General features: G+C 38.9%; 1 protein-coding gene across 5 annotated transcripts in view; it reads left to right on the forward strand.

Annotated features, from left to right (window-relative positions):
• The window catches only part of NCAM2 (neural cell adhesion molecule 2), a 259,192-nt gene that overhangs the window by 97,722 nt on the left and 141,933 nt on the right, over nucleotides 1-19,537 (forward strand). For all 5 annotated transcript variants that reach the window (XM_056825986.1, XM_056825982.1, XM_056825983.1 and 2 more), the window contains 2 exons: nucleotides 12,301-12,438; nucleotides 18,239-18,356. In XM_056825986.1, coding sequence (XP_056681964.1) covers nucleotides 12,301-12,438; nucleotides 18,239-18,356 — 256 coding nt within the window. The remainder of the gene's footprint in view (nucleotides 1-12,300; nucleotides 12,439-18,238; nucleotides 18,357-19,537) is intronic.

Genomic DNA, 19,537 nt, shown 5'->3' on the forward strand with positions numbered 1-19,537 from the left:
TGGTGAATGATCCTTCTGATCACTTGCTGGAGTCTTTTTGCTAGTATCCTATTTAAGATTTTTGCATCTAGATTCATTAGGGAGATTGGTCTGTAGTTTTCTTTCTCTGTTTTTGACCTGCCTGGTTTTGGAATCAGTACCATGTTTGTGTCGTAAAAGGAGTTTGGTAGAACTCCCTCTTTGCTTATTATGTCAAATAGTTTGTATAGTATTGGGATTAACTGTTCTCTGAATGTTTGATAGAATTCACAGGTGAATCCATCAGGCCCTGGGGACTTTTTCTTAGGAAGTTCTTTGATGGCTTGTTGGATTTCAATTTCTGATATGGGATTATTTAGGAATTCTATTTCCTCTTCTGTTAGTCTAGGCAGTTTGTATTTTTGTATATATTCATCCATTTCTCCTAAATTGGTGTATTTATTGCCATATAATTGGGCAAAGTAATTTCTAATGATTGCCTTAATTTCCTCCTCATTGGAGGTGCTGTCCCCCTTTTCATCTTTAATGCTGTGAATTTGCTTTTCTTCCTTCCTTTTTTTAATTAGATTGACCAGTACCTTGTCTATTTTGTTTGTTTTTTCAAAGTACCAGCTTCTTGTCTCATTTATTAAATCAATAGTTCTATCACTTTCGATTTTATTAATTTCTCCCTTAATTTTTAGGATTTCTAATTTGGTTTTCTGCTGGGGGTTTTTAATTTGATCGCTTTCCAGTTTTTTCATTTGCATTTCCAATTGATTGATCTCTGCTCTCCCTTGTTTGTTAATATAAGCATTCAGGGATATGAATTTACCTCTGATTACCGCTTTGGCTGCATCCCAAAAGGTTTGAAAGGATGTTTCGCCATTGTCATTTTCCTCGATGAAATTATTAATTGTTTCTATGATTTCTTCTTTAACTAAACGGTTTTGGAGTATCATATTGTTTAATTTCCAATTGGTTTTAGATTTGGTTTTCCATGTACCATTACTAATCATTATTTTTATTGCCTTGTGATCTGAGAAGGCTGCATTCATTATTTCTGCTTTTCTGCATTCGTGTGCTATGTTTCTGTGACCTAATGTATGGTCAATTTTTGTGAATGTGCCATGTGGTGCTGAGAAGAAGGTGTATTCCTTTTTATCCCTATTTATTTTTCTCCATATGTCTATTAATTCTAATTTTTCTAAGATTTCATTCACTTCTTTTACCTCTTTCTTATTTATTTTTTGATTTGATTTATCTAAATTTGATAATGGTTGGTTTAAGTCTCCCACTAGTATGGTTTTATTGTCTATTTCTTCCTTCAATTCTCCTAGTTTCTCCATTAGAAATTTGGGTGCTATATTATTTGGTGCATACATATTGATTAATGATATTTCCTCATTGTCTATAGTCCCTTTTAACAAAATATAATTACCTTCCCTATCCCTTTTGATCAGGTCTATTTTTGCATTGGCTTTATCAGATATCATGATTACCACTCCTGCCTTCTTTCTATCAGTTGAAGCCCAGAAGGTTTTACTCCATCCTTTAATTCTGACCTTGTGGGTGTCAACCCGCCTCATGTGTGTTTCTTGAAGACAACATATGGTAGGGTTTTGGATTCTAATCCATTCTGCTATTCGTCTACGTTTTATGGGTGAGTTCATCCCATTCACGTTCAAAGTTATGATTGTCATTTGTGGACTCCCTGGCATTTTGATTGCCTTCCCTAATTCTAACCTTTTCTTCTTCGGCTCTACCTTTTAGTCCAGTGATTTACTTTGAAACAGTCCCCCTTGTCCCCTCCCTTGATGTTTCCCTTTTTAGTCCCTCCCTTTTTGTTCCCTCCCCCTCCCCCCTCTCTTTCCCTCCCTTTTTGTTCTCCCTCTCCCCCTCCCCCCCCTTGGTTTTCCCTTCTCCTTACCCTTGTTGGGTAAGATAGAATTCAAGATCCCAATGGATCTGGATGTTTTTCCCTCTCAGAGCTGATTTCCCTGAGATTGAGGTTTAAGTAACCCCCACCCTCTCTTCCTCTCCTTCTTATAGGAGTTTTCTTCCCCTCCCCTTCCCATGTGAATCTTTGTGTGAGAACCATTATTCTATTTGGTCTTTCTTTACCCCCTATTTATACATTACATTTTCCCCACATATTAGTATACATAGGTTGATATAAATGTAGTCCTTATAGAAGAGAGTTTGAGTAAAAGAAGAAGATAACATTTTCCCCTTTCCTTAATATTTACCTTTTCAGGTATTCCTTGCTCTTTGATTTTCAGTATCAAACTTTCCACAGAGCTCTGGTCTTTTCTTTGCAAAGAGTTGGAAGTCTTCTATTTTGTTGAATGTCCATACTTTCCCTTGGAAGTATATAGTCAGTTTTGCTGGGTAGCTGATTCTTGGTTGGAGACCCAGCTCTCTTGCCTTTCTGAAGATCATGTTCCATGCCTTACGATCATTCAGAGTAGAACTTGCAAGGTCTTGGGTGACCCTGATTGGCATTCCTTTATATCTAAATTGTCTTTTTCTGGCTTCCTGTAGGATTTTTTCTTTTGTTTGATAGCTTTGGAATTTGGCAATTACATTCCTGGGAGTTGTCTTTTGGGGGTTTAGTGTAGAAGGTGTTCTGTGAGCTCTGTCAGTGGCTGTATTGCCCCCTTGTTCTAGAATCTCTGGGCAATTTTCTTTGATTATATCTTGTATCACCATGTCCAGTTTGGTGTTTATTTCTGGCTTTTCTGGGAGTCCAATTTTTCTTAAATTATCCCTTCTCCCCCTATTTTCCAGATCTATCACCTTGTCGGTGAGATATTTTATGTTCTCTTCTAATTTCTTGGTATTTTGGCTTTGCTTTATTAATTCTTGCTCTTTTACACGATCGTTGTCTTCCAGCTGCCTGATTCTGGCCTTTAAAGCCTGGTTTTCCTTTTCAGTTTCATCATACCGGTTTTGTAGATGCGTGAATTTCTTTTGCATTATTTCCAACTTTTCCTCCCAGAAGGCTTCCATCTTTTTGGTCATTTCTGATTCAAATTCTTCATAGGTTTGTGGAGAGTTTCCATTTTCTTTGGAAGGTTTTGGAGCATTTTCTTTTATATTATCTTCTATCTGCTCTGTATTTTGTATTTTGGCTCCATAGAATGTGTCCAAAGTCGCCCCTTTCTTCTTATTTTTCTTGGTATTTTGGGGCTTCTGTGGTTCTGTGGAGTTTGCCATTTCTGAATGTGGAGGATTAGCTTTTCTTATCTCTGTCTGGTGATCAGAGGCTTTAGTCCTGGGCAGATGGTTCTATGAGCTTTCCCTGGGTTAAACTGAATATGCCTCACTGGAACTGGAATGGAAGGGTCGGACCACGAGGCCACACTCTCCCCCCGGCTCGCTTTCCGGAAGTTGCCTTCAGAATCGCTGGCCGTGAGGCTGTTTCGTCGGCCTGCGGGGGGATGGGCTGCAGCTAACCCAAGCTCCGAGGGCGAGGACTTTCACTGAGACTTGGATAGCAGGATCCAGCCCGTGAGGCTGTCTTGCCCGCCCTGAGGGTTGCTGTTGTTTCGACCAGCTCTCTGCAGCGGAAGCCCCAGGCAGTAACTTTCACCGGGACTGTAGAAGGCCCTGAGGGTTGTTGTTTCCGAGGACCCTGCTCTCTGAGCCCGGCCGGGCTGCAGCTTCCGGGAGCCTTGGACTCTGCGCTCCTATCCCTGAAGTCCGAGGGATCTCGGGTTCTGGCTTTTAAGGGGAGCCGTACCTTTTGTTCTGGGTCCAGGTCCAGGAGGAGGCTTCCCAGGGTCTGTGCTGTTGATCGTTTTGAATTTCGGCGCCTTAGGAGCTTATAGTTTGAGATCGGTCGGGAAGGGTTTTCAGGAGATCTGAGCTTTAGCTTTCTCTAAGCCGCCATCTTAACCAGAAGTCTACATATTCTACAAGTACAAAAAATAAGAGAAGAAAGAGAATTCAAATACCCTATTGCACATAAAAATAAAAACAATAATAATAATAACATAAAAGGAAAAACAATAATAACATTTTAAAAAAATAAAAATTCATAATTCACATTCCATGACAATGTGTCAGCCATGCAGAGGTACAGCACAAAGGTTTCTTGCTTAAAAATGAGATCTATTGCCCTTTAAGTTGGCCATGATCCACAGTGTGAGTGTATATAATTTTTTCACCAGGTAACAGCTTTTTAAAAACAGTAATACAACTTCTACAGATTCTAAGAAGTACCTGAGTCCCCAAGATTATAAGAGCTTATTTGATGACAACTGCAAACAAACCTACTATCATTGGGATTCACATTAGTCTCCATAGCCACTTCCTTTGTGTCTTTTAAAAACCTTTGAAGCTCATGGATGCTTGTCACAAGATCCACAGTTCTAGCCAATCTTTCAATCTCATCTGAGATATTTCCAACAGAGTCTTTTACTGCCATCATTCCAAAATATGGCATGAGACCCCAGAAAAACCTTTATACTGCTGATGTAGACCTTTGGGGTCTAAAATGTCACTAAGAATCTAGATTACCATCTTTCTGGAAGAGTAGAATAAGCTGAAGAATTACAAATGTAAAATCTAGGAGTCACCAGGCTCCATGGGAAATTCTAAGCCCCCTGCGAAATCCTTCCTATCCCTGGGATGAGATAGTAACTGCCATGAAAGGCAGATATTTATATGTCCCATCCTTTGCAAATGTGGAGGTGAAGAATATAATAATGCTATTGCACTTCACTATGTCACCTATGTATTTACTACTACTTAAATTGATCCTTCCCTCCTGTAACACACAAGTTAAAGGTAGGAGAATGATTAGTCAGAGGTAGTGGCACTTCTAGATATCTGAAAATCTCTTCTGAAGACCTGTTAAAATTAATTGAGATTTTTCATCATCTGTGTGACAATTAACAAAGGCAAAAAGGAACAAAAGGCCATTTAGGCAACATGTGACCATTATGGATCTGGTGACAAACCCAGCATTCATAAGGACCTATGGCTTTGCCATGGAAAAGGGTCTGTACAACTTGTCTATGGGCTTTTATAATGGTATTTTCTCCAGTCCAGTCATAGTGGAAGGGTACAAATAAAGACAACGTAACAACATATAGCTAATGGCCAAAGCACAGTAACTGAAAGTGACATTGTGTAATGGAATACTTTAGATTAGGTTAATATGTGAACTTAAAAACAAAATTAAATCTTAAAACAATAAGCAAATACAATATATGTGACAGGATATAGTCACTCAGTGTCGATAGAAATTTTTACATATGAGCAATGAATCCAAGAGTTCTTTTCTCCAATTATGATAACTGTTGGAGTGGTCAACAGAATTTGAAATGGACCTTCCCAGGCAAGCTGAGTTCCTTCAGTTCACTGGAAGTGCATTCCTTGTATTTACAATTGTATTACAGAGACTTTTTCACTATTGGGAGGGGAACAAACTGAAATAGTTAACGTCAATAAAGCAATGGAGTCTGAAAAGGCTTAAAATTCACCTCCAGACTCTTTCAGGTTCCTTCCCCTCCTGAGTACCATCATTCATCTAGATTCCTTTGGTCACACCTCTGGGGTATCCCATACTGAGGGGGATTTTCATATTGAATATAGTGTGGATAAACCTCATATTAGATGTTGTAGGAAGATAAATCTCCCTTCTGAACCTTGAGATTACTCAAGCTATCTTTTCATTGTTTTCTCATGGGGAGGAATGGATAAATTTCAAGGTATCCCATCCATACAAGCACATCCAAGAACAACAGCAAGAAAAAACATTCTAAAACTGAGCTGTGTGAGCTCAGTAATGCACTGCTCTTTTATAGAAGGGGCTATGCTTTTAAATTTAATTATTAAGTTGGTTGAAAATCTACTTCATGTCTGTAGGTAGCACTACTGTAGTATGTACTGGCTAGGGGTAAGAGACTCATAAGGAATGTTTGGGAGAAGAGTTTTGTCCTTTCTCCCCCAGGGATAAAGCCAGGGTTTAGCTAAATAATTTAGAAGAGTTTTCTTCGTTCCCCTTCCTCCTAAGTGTAAAAATGTCAGGGAACACGTGCTACCAAGTGGGAGTGCTGGGGCACAGGCTGAGGGGCACCTAGACCCCAGTGCTTTAGACATTTGGGGGTTTAGGAAAGACCTTAAAAAGAGAGCAAATTCCTAGGAGTAAGGTAAGGCTAAACTTGCTCAATTTTGCCCAATAATTAATGCCTTCTAATAACAAAAAAAAAACTGAGCTGAAATTATTAACTTCCTCCATCCAACACTCTGGGATTCTGGGCTGTGAGAGGGTAAGCTTGGCGGGGGGGGGGGGGGGGGGGAGCAAGGGAAAGGAGTCACAAGAATTTAGAGGCTAATTGTTGCTAAGGAAAAAAAAAAACCATCCAGCTTACCAGGTCGTAGCAAGCTGCTTTCAGTTTAAGAGGAGAAAATTGGATTTATAGCTCACCCTTCCATGAAGGAAAGACAAGGTGCTTCCAAACAGCTCTCTCAGGTGGGCAATCAGCAGTGGGAGGCAGCAGTGGGAGAAAGCAGCACGGAAGGCAGAAGCAGCAGGAAGTGGTGGGAGGCAGCGGGGCTTCGAAAGCTTTATAGTCAGACCTGTGGCCTTGAAGCTAACCTGTCCTTTTGTCTATTTTTAAAACTGCTCCACTCACTTAGAGAGGAATAAGGGTACTAAACTTCAGAGTTCGCGTCACCAAAAATGTAAAATTTAAATTAATACAAATAATCCAAGTATTATTTTTATAAAGTTTATTAATAATCACTTGAAGTAGGAGAAATAAAAAATAGAAATTCAAAGCCTAATATTCTAACTAAAGGCAAGACCATGTGTGTAAATTCTCCTGCTGGCTCTCAGCCATCTTCAGCAGCTGTGTGCAGGGAACAAAAGAGAGAGAAGTGGGATCACGCCACACCAAAACTTTATCTTCCCTACGCTCACACATAGCGTAAACATGCAAATGAGATGCTGGGTAAGAGAGTCCTGGGGAGCAAATTCCGTCCACATAGCAATACACCGAGCTCTTTGAGGAAGGAAAAAGAACGTCCTGGGGATCTAAAGGTAATGGCCATCAAAATCAGAATTGGGTAATAAATGCAGATAGCATGAAGACTTCCCCCAAAGGAAGAAAACGTGTTTCATGAAGATAGTAGACGGAGCTTTGAAGTCATGCTGTGAAGTTCTTAGTGTTCTGATTTCTTCAGTCCAACCAGTGATTCATGATATATGAGCAAAAGTGCACCCGGAGGTGAGAGTGGTGACCAGAGATTCAGTGTCATCAGGAGGGCAACACATTTTAGGGAGTGCTAAAAGGTGGAAGATAAGTGGGGAAAAAATGTTTAAGGCAATCCAGAGAGCAAAGTTAGAAGGACAGGCAGAGCGTCAGGCTGGTCCGGGGGAAAATGAGGTGGAGGAGTAGGGAGCAACCAAGTAGGAATGGGGGCATGGTATGAACACTGGTGGCCAAAGATCTAGAACACAAATTCCTATTTTATGTGTCCTCTGATTGTGAAGAGTGAATCAAACTCTCTTTGTCTATCAGTTACCAACTTTTAAGATAAACAAATCAAGAACTTAAAGTACACTACTTGACACCAAGTAAGAAAATTTGCAAGTCACTTACTAGAGCCATGATGGCAAGCCTATGGCACAGGACCTCATGTGAGCTCAGCATGCCTGAGGGCCACACACCTGCAGCCATGGCCATGGCCATACCCTGGCCCAGGGAGGAGGGCTGCCCCCCATGCTGGCCGCTAGGGCAGGGGGTGAGCAGTGGGTGGGGGTTGAGCACTAGGCAGTATACATCAGGTAGCTGGAGTGTGTGGGGCTCCCACAGGGGCAGGGGAGGAGTGTGCAGGCAGGCTGGCTGGTGGGCAGCAACCGCTGCTCTTGTGGCACCCTGGGCCAGCTGGGTGGGGTGGGGCGGGGCTTGAGGAAGACTGGGCGGAGCTCTGGCCCACATGCAACAGAGGAGTGCCTGGAACTGATTACAGACACTTTTAGCACCCTGAAAAAATATAGCAGTAGCTTTACTCACAATTTTTCCCTCTACATACTTTTGTGAGACCTTATTCTCAGCGTTGAATAATATCAAAACCAACAAAAGAAACAGATTGACAGATGAAGTTAGTAGCACTTGCTTGGGCTTGAAGTGTACAAAATACCAACCTTCAATTAAAGATTTAGCCAATGAAATTCCACAACAAAAAAGTCACTGATAGGCAGGTTAGTTAAAGAATTCCCCCTCCCCCTCATTTATCTTAGTTCATGGCACCCCACACAAGCTAAATAATATCAAGACCAACCAAAGAAACTGGCTGACAGATGAACAAAGAAGTCACCAAGTAGGTAAGTTAAATAATTAGTTTTTGGTTTATTAAACACAGTTATATATTGCAATTATATATTTTTGCTATTTAAACTATAAATATCACAAAATTATGAGTTGTTTTTTTTTCTCAAAGTGACACACCACCCGAGTTATGCTTGATTTTTTGGTGAATTTTGACACACCAGGCTCAAAAGGTTGCCCATCACTAGAGTAAGCTCACACTTCCAAAAGGACACTGCCCCCCTCCAGTGCTAGACAAATTGAAAGACCGCAATTGGTTCCCATAATGTGGGGGTACGGCAGCAATTGACATCAAGAAAACTGCTTTAAAAAGGCCAGCTCGAGGATGCAGTCACTGTCTCTGAGTCAGTGTGCCAGACTGGAGGAAGAGCATCTTTCCTTGGATCCTAAGTGATGGATGGAGTGATTCCTTCCTTGGTTCTTCAGTGAAGAGACCCTCTGCTTGTTGGTGCTTCAGGGGGGCACTCTGTTCAGCATGAGTTCTCGCAAGATTCTTGGTGGTCTTAGCCCGGTGTGCACTGAAGGTTCTCTATGGATTCTTCAGTGTCTCCCAGCTCTTTGGATTTCGGCTTCCTAATTAGGACTTTGGATTCTGGTGAGATTCGCATTTGCCATCTAGAGACATTAGGATTAAAGCTAGTCAGTATTAGTAGCTAGTCAGTACTTTCTGTCTCTTTATCTACATTTTCCCACTTCTACGCTTTTAATAAAGCTGTAAATAAAGCTGCTAAAAGTCATTTTGACTTAAGCTGTAATTCTTTTAAGTCTGTGACCACAATATTACTTTAGAACTTTCATATTAGCATAAAACCTAAGTTAAAATTCTTACAGATGTTACAATAAGAGGGCTATTAAGCACTGAAGTTATATATTGTAAGTAACCTTGAATTATTTTGCTGTATCCTTTGAAGACACCTTGTTACAAAAAAAGAGAGAAGATGTGCTTTCTTCTAACAGCAAATAATAAGCATAGTTAGAACTATTTTTCTGCATTTTCCCACTGATTGTAAAATGGTAATGATGTGGTTCATTGTTGATCATCTGCTTACTCTCTAATACCCCGTATTCTGGACTGGGCACAATTCAAGCCAGTTTTCTGGTAGCTCAAGTTACTTATAGGTTATTCAACAGTTAAATTGAGATATACTTAGTCATGGCAGGAGGACATTCAAAAAGTAGAGTCCCTGTGGCAACACCTTTTATTGATCTGGGATCCACCAGCCACACTTTCGAGAGTTGCTGAAGCTCTTTGTTTCCTGGTGGCTGAGAAGTGATGTCTACAGCCTGGTCTTACGTATTGTCTTAATACCTTTTAGGGGAAAATTAACCTAATGTTCGTGAGGCAGAGGTTAAGCTGTTGCTTCTATCACTCTTATCTGTGGATGCCTTTGATTCATGTATAAATTGTTGAAAGGCAGGAATAGAGTTTGGTAATGTTACAATTAAAAGAGTGGTTGCCTTAAACTGTGACCGCAAAAATATGGTTTCAAGACTTTGAATTGCCAAAACTGTAAAGATAATTTTTAGTGTCTTGATTTAAATCAAAAATAAGTGGTCGCCATGGGAAAAAAATACAAAATAAGGAATTAAAAAAGAGAGAGAGACAGAGTGAGAGGAAATGATAGGAAAAGGGCTTGGGCCTAGACCAATGGCCTAGGCTTTTCTCCTTAAGAGAGAAAACTAAGTCAGTCTTTAATCACTCACCACAAGATCCTTCCAAGCAAAACTCTAGTGTTCAGAGACACCCTCCAGTTTAGCTCAGCCACCAAGAGAGTGAGCTCCAGCAGCCTCCTCTGACTCCTGACCTCCAATTTAGCTCCAAAGCTGAATTTTCTCAGAGGCCTAAACCCCTTCCTTTTAAAGAAAAATTTCTCCTCTGTCATCTCCCCTAAATTTCTATGTCTGAATCATGGTAGATGTTTTCCAAAGGACTGACCATTCTTAATTCACACCTGAGTAGACTAAAACTTTTGAGTAATTCACACCTGAGTAGACTAATCTTGTCCGTAGCAAGCTGCCTGATTAATTTGATCTTCATAGGTACTTAGCACCCCTTGGTATTAGATCTAAAAATAGACCTAGCTTAAGGGTTCTTGCTTCACTTTAAGTGTGGGTTAAGTACTTTTCATTTTTCAGTAAGGAGTTTACAACTTTATCTTCCCCTAAAGTATGCCTAAGTATGGGTGGAGTAATGTTAGAGTTCCCACATTCCTGACCAAAGTCCTTTCATTGTTTTAAAATGGGGAATGGTCCTAACCAAATGTTCTAAGGTAGAGTCTGAGAATTTTTAAGATTCGCAGTAATTGTTGGTGTTCTTTTTTCAGTGATTTAACATCCTCGATTTTCACTGTTTTTTAAAAGATACTTTTGTGTATCCTTCAGATACTCTGCACTGTGAGAATATATTTTTGTATGCTATATGAATTCCACTCTATTAGGGAGAATTATTGTGTATTCCTAGGTCTGGGTCATGGGTCAGAGATATATTCGGGATGCTGCTTTCTGCATTTTCTGTCATTAGGAATTCCAAAAAATATCTTCTTTTTAAACCTAATTTGGTTACTAAATGAAGGGTTCGTTTCCTGTGTTCATGCTCCCTGTGATGGAGGGATGGAGAGAGTCAGGCAGTTTGATGGACCACCTCTTAATTAGCTATCACCAATCACAGATGTCTTGGAATGTTCAAGGGCAGGGCTGAATGAGTGCCTCAGAATCTATTTAGTAAGATCTTGCTGGTCCAGAGCCATGGAGACCTACATCACTATTTGTTTTGATGCTGGCTTAACCGATAAAATGGATATAATCCACAAACTTATATTCTTACCCCAAAAAGCAGTCTCTCCAGATCATTTCATCATAACAGCATTATTGGAAGCAACACAATTGTGGGGCCAGCGTCAAAATCCAAGATCTTAGGAGTGCTTGTGTATTTGGAAGAAACCATAAAATAAAACGTTCCCCAACTAGCAGTTTGTTGTTGGCGATGAAAGATGGAGCTTTTCACGAATTATGCGGATAGCTATACGTGCAGATCTAAAAAATAAAATGCCCTCAGGACAGCCTATCCCTGGGACACATTTGTAGTGAAATAATGACATTTTAAGCCTTTAAGAGCGGGACAAGCCTTGCAATTCAGAAATGGAACCTAAATGAGAAACTGGAATCCATTGAACATTCAGTAAGAGGAAGTTTACTTAGCTAAGTAGGAAAAGAAATGTCAGAAGTTATCGAGTAGACAACAGGCTCACTCTAGGTGAGGGCAACTCCCCTGATCGGGTGTTGGTCATTCTGCTTACCTGAGGCAGGAGCTCCAGCCCTCATGTACTAGCATTCAGGCATCCGTGATGTTGAATCAGCAGCCTGATCCATAGTCACCTGAGCCAGTTATAGTGTGGGACGTTTCAATACCGTATAAGGAAAAACTAGTCTAACCCCTGAATTGAGGTCTTAGCATATCGTGCCCTGCACAAGGTCCCAAAATGAAATTGAAGAGGTTCGCCATACTTATAGCCATGAATATTATGGAGGCATTTAGCTGCTTCCTCACTATATGGAAATGCATTAGTTGAAATGTTTTGTAAAGAAAGTTGTCTTTAATGAATTATTCAGTTCTTTCTCTAATCTAAATGTACCTCTTTTTGTAGTCAGACATGGCTTCGTTTGGTTAGTGATATATGGAATATCTATGTATTATTAGCCAGTACATGATTGTTGAAATCTATCTATGCAAGTACACAGCTCAGAGAGGGGAGAAGGATAAACAGCCTAACCATGTTATCGAGAAAGAAAATATTTAATTCATTTTGGGGAGGGGGGAGGGACGTGTTTATTGAAGCTTATTGGAACTAATTGAAGTACATTTTAACTTTAATTTTAACATTTTTATTGATAAAACTTTGTGGAAAGTTAGGGTCATACTTTAACTCTGACACTTGAAGCATATCAGAGTCTACCTTCAATTAGTCATACCATTTCTTCCTCTTTCTTCATTTTTCAGATCGATTTGCTATGTTAGCAAATAATAATCTCCAGATCCTTAATATCAACAAAAGTGATGAAGGAATATACAGATGTGAAGGAAGAGTGGAGGCGAGAGGAGAAATTGACTTTCGAGATATCATAGTTATTGTTAATGGTAAGCTATAAAGTCGATGTGTTTATAGTTCAGCAGAATTCCTTTTTACTTTTATTTTGGTGATCGCTCAGTAGCAATATCAATTTTATCTGATTAAAAGGACTGCACTTTGGTTTTACAGAAAAAAAAATCATTAGGCCAACATGGTAAGTCAAGAAATGTATCCTATAACATTTGTTCATCAGCATTACCTCTCTGGGCCTTGTTCTGTAATTTCAGAATGAGAAAGTGTGCCACATGGATCCATAAATCCTTTCCTAGTCTAAAATTCTATTGATATTATAGATTAAAAATGCCATATTTTACCATTGTTATCTCATTTTCTGTCTGAAAAATTAGATATATGGTTATATGTAGATATTTTCTCTTATTTAGCAGGCTAAGTAAATTTAATTGATCCATATTGTAAATCTTATTAAGATTCAGTTAGGTTAAAATTTTTTTCATTTTAATATTAGCAGGTACATGTTATGTTTGTAAAAGTGTAATACTGGGATGTAATAATATAAAAGGAAAAATATTGTATGTATCACAGACCCCCTACTTGTAAAGTATTATTTCTGACCCTCTAGCTCCTCATGGTGAGAATAAATCAAGGAAAAATGTTTTTTTACATAAGCCTGTAGCTTTCCCCTCTATTCTTTCTTGGCATTTACATAAGCTTTTAGGTTTTTTCTGCTTTAAAACAGCTGTTGGCAGCTATATCAGCCTATACCAAACATGAATGATTACAGTACATAATAAAACATATTAAATGAATTCAAGGCTCACCGACAATGATGATGATGATAGCCAGCATTTACATAAATCTTCAAGGTTTTCAAATAAGATTTAGCTGTATTATATAATTTGATCCTCATGATACCCTGTAGGAGTTGCTATTATTAGCTCCACTTTATAAATGATAAAACTAAGGTCAAAGAGGTTATGTGACTTTCCCAGGTCATCCAGCTAGTGATTACCTAAAGACTTCCTGATTCCAGGTCCCACACTCTATCCATTGTGCCTCTGAGTTGCTTCAGGTAACAGTCAGTTCTATGAGACTCTTGAGGAAGGAAAGCACATTTCTAACTCTGGATATCAAGAGTTAAGGAATCTGTTATAAAGGCTTCATTAAGAAGAAATCAGTATTAATTTGAATCTTGAAGAATTGGGATTTGAGTGAGCAGGGGTGAAAGAAGGACGTTATGCTCAGGTATAAGGAATGGTGAATGCCTCAGAGTTATAAAGTATGGAGCATATTTTCAGAGCAATGAATGTAACAAATTAGCTGGAAAATGGAGGATATGAAAGAAAATGCCCGTAACATTGGAAAATTATTTGTATAGCAAATAGAAAAGGGCTTGAAAATCCAAACTTAGGTCGGTGAAGCTGAGATGGCAGAGTAAAGGTAGGGACTTTCCAAAATTCCTCTCCAAATTACTTTAAACAAGAAGGGGTTGAAACAATTTTTTAGACAATTTAGAAGACTACCAGGAAAGATCTGGGCTGAGAGTGGAGCTCAGTCTAGTGCAGGTAGCAGGTAGCTCAGTCCAGGTAGCAAAACAACAGAGCAGGTCTTTTTTAGTGACTGAATTAGCAGCAGTGGCTTTAGGAGCTTTCAGCTCATGGACAAGAAAGCAGTTGGGACTACTGATCAAAAGAGGATTACAGGGAATCCTCTCTGGCACTAGGTACAGGACTCTGTTGTATTGCCCCTATCTGTTTCTGGGTCACAGTCCCAGGGAGAAAAGGAGCACTAGCAGGAATGGGGACCCTGGTCACATTTCTGGGGTGGGAAAGAATATTTTTAGTTACAAACCAGCCCAAGAAAGCAGTGAGCACATGTCTCAGATCATAAAACCTTGGGAGAACTAAAAACTTACAGCACCCCCTCACCCCAGAACTAGCTGTGAAAACAGCAGCACAAAAAGAGTGAAGCTTGAGACAGTGCCTTATCCAGCCTGGGAGCAGAGCCCAACTTTTACATAAAGTTAAAAGTCAAGAAATAGTCTAGGACAATGAAGGAACAACAACAATGAAACCAAACTGACCATAGAAAGTTATTATAATAACAGGGAAGATCAAAATAAACTCAGAAAAAGACAACAAGCATCAAGGCTGGTATTTAATAAGCCTCAAAGAAAAGTGTGAATTGGTTTCAGACCCCAAAAAAGAATTCTTGGAAGAGCTCAAAAAGGACTTTCAAACTCAAATAAGATGTAGAAGAAATATTGGGAAAAGATATGAGAGTGATACAAGAAAATCATGAAAAAATAGTTAACTTGATAAAGGAGACACACAAAAAAAAAACTCTGAAGAAAGCAAAATCTTAAAAAGAAGAATTGGCCAAATAAAAAAGGAGGCAAGTACACTATAGAAAACACTTTCTAAAAATTAGAATTGAGCAAGTTTCCATGAGACATCAGGAAACTTCAAAGGCTTTCAGTAACCACTTCTTTAAGTTTCTGAACAGTAATGCAGCCATAATACTGCACTTCTTCATAGTAGCTAAACCTTGTATGTGCCAGTAATAATGAAAGAGCTGAGCACATCTCCTCAGCCAAGCAAAGGAAAACGTAATATAATGGAGAAACACTATGGAGCCAGAGAATTTGTCTATCACTTCATTCCATGCAACAAAGCTTGGCTCACAAGTTGTAGTTTTCTATAGGACCACTTGAGTCCATGAGCAGTTCATCAAGATCAAGGATCCCCAGATATAGGATTTTTCGTTGCCATCATTTACTGGACAACCAAGTTGTATTAAATCTCTCCATGCTTATCTAGCTTTGTCCTCAATCAAAAACTCAGTCTCTTGCCAAGAAAATATTTGAAACCATTCCAGAGTTAGAGAAATTAAAAGAAATTATGTCTTACTGGCATAGGCTTTGAGAATACAAGGTCACCCCCTTAATTGCTTCATCACCTTCTCTCAAATTCCTTGTTCCCTTGTTCTATGTCGCTCTTCATTCGCCAAACTCTCTGCTTCCTCCATTCTTAGTCATGGCGCTGAACACAGCTAGAGCAAGTCTCAGAGGGCCTGTCCAGGTACATTCTAAATTCATCTAATCCAATCTCAACTGGACCGTTATTGCAGCAAACCAGCTTTCATTCCTTTTTGATTTCCTGTCTTGCCCCTGAGGCTATTCCAATTTCTTCCCTTTTTAAACTTCCTGTACGCTTCCCTCCTCTCACTTGCAGTAATAGTAAGATCATTTGAAATGTACTCTCTTCTGCTCCCTTTCTCTTCATCTCAGCACATCTTGGCATCATCTCCAACTCTCTTCTCCTCCTTTTTTCTCAGTTTCTGACAGGGATGGCCTTCGTCCTTGCCAAGACCAGTCATTTTGCTTATGTTCTTGATTCCATGCTTTCCTTGTCTTCTCCACCAGGTTATGTCTTCAATTATTCCTTTCTTGAATTTTCCTCCTATTTTTGTTGTTTCCTTCCATACTGACTTGAAATGTGTCCAGATCTCCCCCAGACATTAAAAAACAAACAAACAAAAACTTTCACCTGATTCTACTCTTCTCTCTCAGTTTCAGTCTATATTTTTCTGCCTTTCTAATTCAAACTCTTGGAAAAAAGCAGTCTACACTTACTGCTTCCACTTCATTTGTTCTTGCTTAACTCTTATAATCTGACTTCTGATCCATATTACTCACCTGAAACTACACTATTTCAAACTAACAATAGTCTTGTAACTGCCAAAGCTCATGATCTTTTTTCAGTTCTCTTACTTCTTGTTCCGTCTCTTACATTTGACAGTGTTGACCATTCTTCCTGGATACTCATCATTTGTGTTATTGTCACACTGTTCTCTTTCTCCTTGATGCTCCCACCTGGTTTCCTCTTCCTTTTTAGTGTCTCTCTTTTTTAAATTTAAACTCTTACCTTCCATCTTAGAATCAATACTGTGTATTGCATGGATAACCCAGAGTGAATTGCTTGCCAGCTCTAGAAAGAGAGAAGGAAGGAAGGAAGGAAGGGGGGAGACAATTTAGATCATATAACTTCAGAAAACTTATGGGAAACTTTGTTATTATGTGTAATTGGTAAATAAATGAATAAATTTATTTATTCCAAATTTATTGGTTCCAAGGCAGAAGCATGGTAAGAGCTAGGCAATGGGGGTTAAGTGACTTGCTCAGGGTCACACGGCTGGGAAGTGTCCGAGGCCATTTTTGAACTCAGGACTCTCTAATCCTGGCTCTCAATCCACTGAGTCACTTAGGTGCCTCCCCTTTTTAGTCTCTTTTGCTGACTCCTCAACCTTATTGCCCCCCTAAGATCCTCTTTTCTTTACCTTCTACACTCCCTGTTTTAGTAACCTCACCAACTACTCTGGACATAACTATTTTCTCTCTGCAAAAGACTTGCGAATTTGATCTCTCCACTTACCTTCAGTCCAGTTCTCTATTGGACCTAACTGGCATCACCACTCTGTTGTGTATCTAAAACTAAAGAGGATGTTTTGGCCCCAAATCCTTCTCTCGTTCACATTTGCCTTTTTCCGTTGATGGCGTCGCTATGCTTTTGATCTACCAAGTTTATCATTTCCGTGTTCTCTGAGCTTACTCTCTGTCCTCCATAACCATTCCATTGCCAGATGTAAACACTTTCACCATTTCTCTTTCATCTGAGCATCTCTTTGCTCATACAGCTCCTACCGCCTCAGTTCAGTCCTTTGTTCCCTTCCCCAGATTATTAACCTCCTAACTGGTCTCTGCTTCAACTCTCTCCCAGGCCAATTTGCCCTACGCCAAAATGTTCCTTAACGTTCATGGTTGGCCATAAACCCTCCAGGGATTCCATCCATTTCAATAGTTTACTGCTGTCTCAGAGATAAACTATAAAGGACTCTGTTTGGCTTTTCCTGCCTCCAGTCTGTCTTTCTAGCCTCCCTGATCTTCACTCCTGTCCTCACACTCCGCGAGCTCTTGCCTTCTCTGTTCCTCATCGGTGACCCTCTCCCTCTCCCATCTCCTTGCCTTTTCTGTTTGAAATCACTGCTTTATAGAAGCCCTTTCTTCAAGGTGCAGGCCTTGAAGTCTTAATTGCCAGTGTCCTCCTCCCCATAGATGAAACTACTCTTTATTTATTTGTATTTAACTTTATTTAGGTTTGGTGTATTTATATTTGATCATTGTCTCCCTCATTAGAATATAAGCTCTTTTGGAGTAGGGATTGGTCTGTTCTTTGAATCAAGGGGGGTTTTGAGGATGATGGAGACAAGGGGTTCTTTGTAGGCAGTTGGGAAGCAGTCCAGTAACCTTGGAAAGATTAATGATAATTGAGAGAGTAGAGATGGAAAGAGAAGGATGGCCTGCTGAAGAAGACAGGATGGAATGGGATCACCATTCTAGAAGGAAGAGATGAGCCGCCTCTTCACAGGAGGCAAGGGTAAAGGAAATAGTGATCCGAGTGAAAGGAGATGAGGAGGAGGCCAGAAGAGAGGGAGGTCCCAGAGAACAGCCTGAATGTTTGCAGTAAAATATGAAGCAAGCTTGGAAGGGAAGGAGAGAGGAATTGTGGAAGGTTTGAGGAGAGATGAAAAGGTTTGGAAGATTGAGTTAATTGCCTAAAAGCTGAGTGCCCATATATATATATGTATATATATATACATATATATACATATATATATACATATAAATACATACTTGTGTAGAAAAGAAACTAGGCTTGTATTTATATTCAGAGAGAGCACTTGATATCTTTGTACAACTAATTTGCAAAGGTCATTATTTTTTAATGATCGATGGCAATGGTGATTTAAAAAAAATATTTACTTTAGATATAATTTTCTTGTCTTTCTTAGTTCCACCAGCAATTACAATGCCACTTATATTCTTCAATGCTACTGCAGATCGACAAGAAGACATGATATTCTCTTGTAGGGCTACTGGCTCCCCTGAGCCAAATATCAGCTGGTATAGGTAAGTTTTGTTTTCAAAAGCTAATCAGAAAACTAGCACTAAATTTAATCTTTCCTCCTTCACCAATGAAATTTGTGAAATCAATCACTTGTATGGTGCTTTTGAAGGAACTTCTGCATTATTGAGATTGATTGGCTAGAACATTTTCTTTTCAATTTGATCAAATTGTGTATGCATAAAAATAATATATATATTATCTCTAATAACTGGCAATATAACCCATCAATGCTTGCTTTTATTACAATATATCATTCTAAGAGATTGCTGATGATAATAAAAATTGAGAATATGAAGATTTACTAGCAAGATATTAATCAAAAGCTTTGCATAATTAATGGAATGGGATTTTAAAATTAGTATCATGATTTAGTAAGTACAGACAATAATGTACTTCTTACATTTGGGTCTACTTGTTTGTTTGATATATTTTTCCTATATAATAGTTATTAAATCCAAATACAATAACCAATTCATTTAAAAATATCAAAATAAACTGGTTAGACCTAGACATTTGAATTGCTGTATCAAACCAAAATTTTCAAAAGTTTTCAGTCACATTGTTCTGACCAAAAATACATTGTATTTTTTAGGGAGAATAAGATTACTTTTTATATTGTCAATAGATAAAATTGTCTTTCTATATTATTAATAGATCATTTAAAATATTTTGTTTCTTTTTACATTTATATTTCTGTTTTGTAATGTACATAATATATACATATATTGGCATGCTGATCAAAAATGTTTTTGTTGATGGGATATGAGACTAAATGTGTGGATAAAAATGAGTTAGAAAACCCCAGAGAATCAGTAAAGAAGAATTTTACTTCCAAAGGGAATTAAGTACTAGACCTGTGATTTCACGGATACGGAGAAGTCCCAGGGGAAGGAACTCTCTCAGACAATATAAGTTATCTTCTCTGCCTAGAGTATTAAAAAGCTAAATGACCTGCCCAGAATCCCAGAGCCCCTGTAAGACAGAAAAGTGACTAGAACCCATTTCTTCATGTCTTTAAGGCCATTCTCTTATCCTATACCAGGCATTCTCAGTGTTTCCACATTCTCATATAAATCAGTTATCATCAAAACAATTTGGTAATGATTTAAAAGAGAAAAAAAGAATATCAATGAAATGGACTAGATAAGGAAGAATCAGAAAAAAAATAGGTCTCTTTTCCTCT

This window comes from Monodelphis domestica, chromosome 4 (assembly GCF_027887165.1).
Source record: "Monodelphis domestica isolate mMonDom1 chromosome 4, mMonDom1.pri, whole genome shotgun sequence".
In the NCBI taxonomy this organism is placed as follows: domain Eukaryota; kingdom Metazoa; phylum Chordata; class Mammalia; order Didelphimorphia; family Didelphidae; genus Monodelphis; species Monodelphis domestica.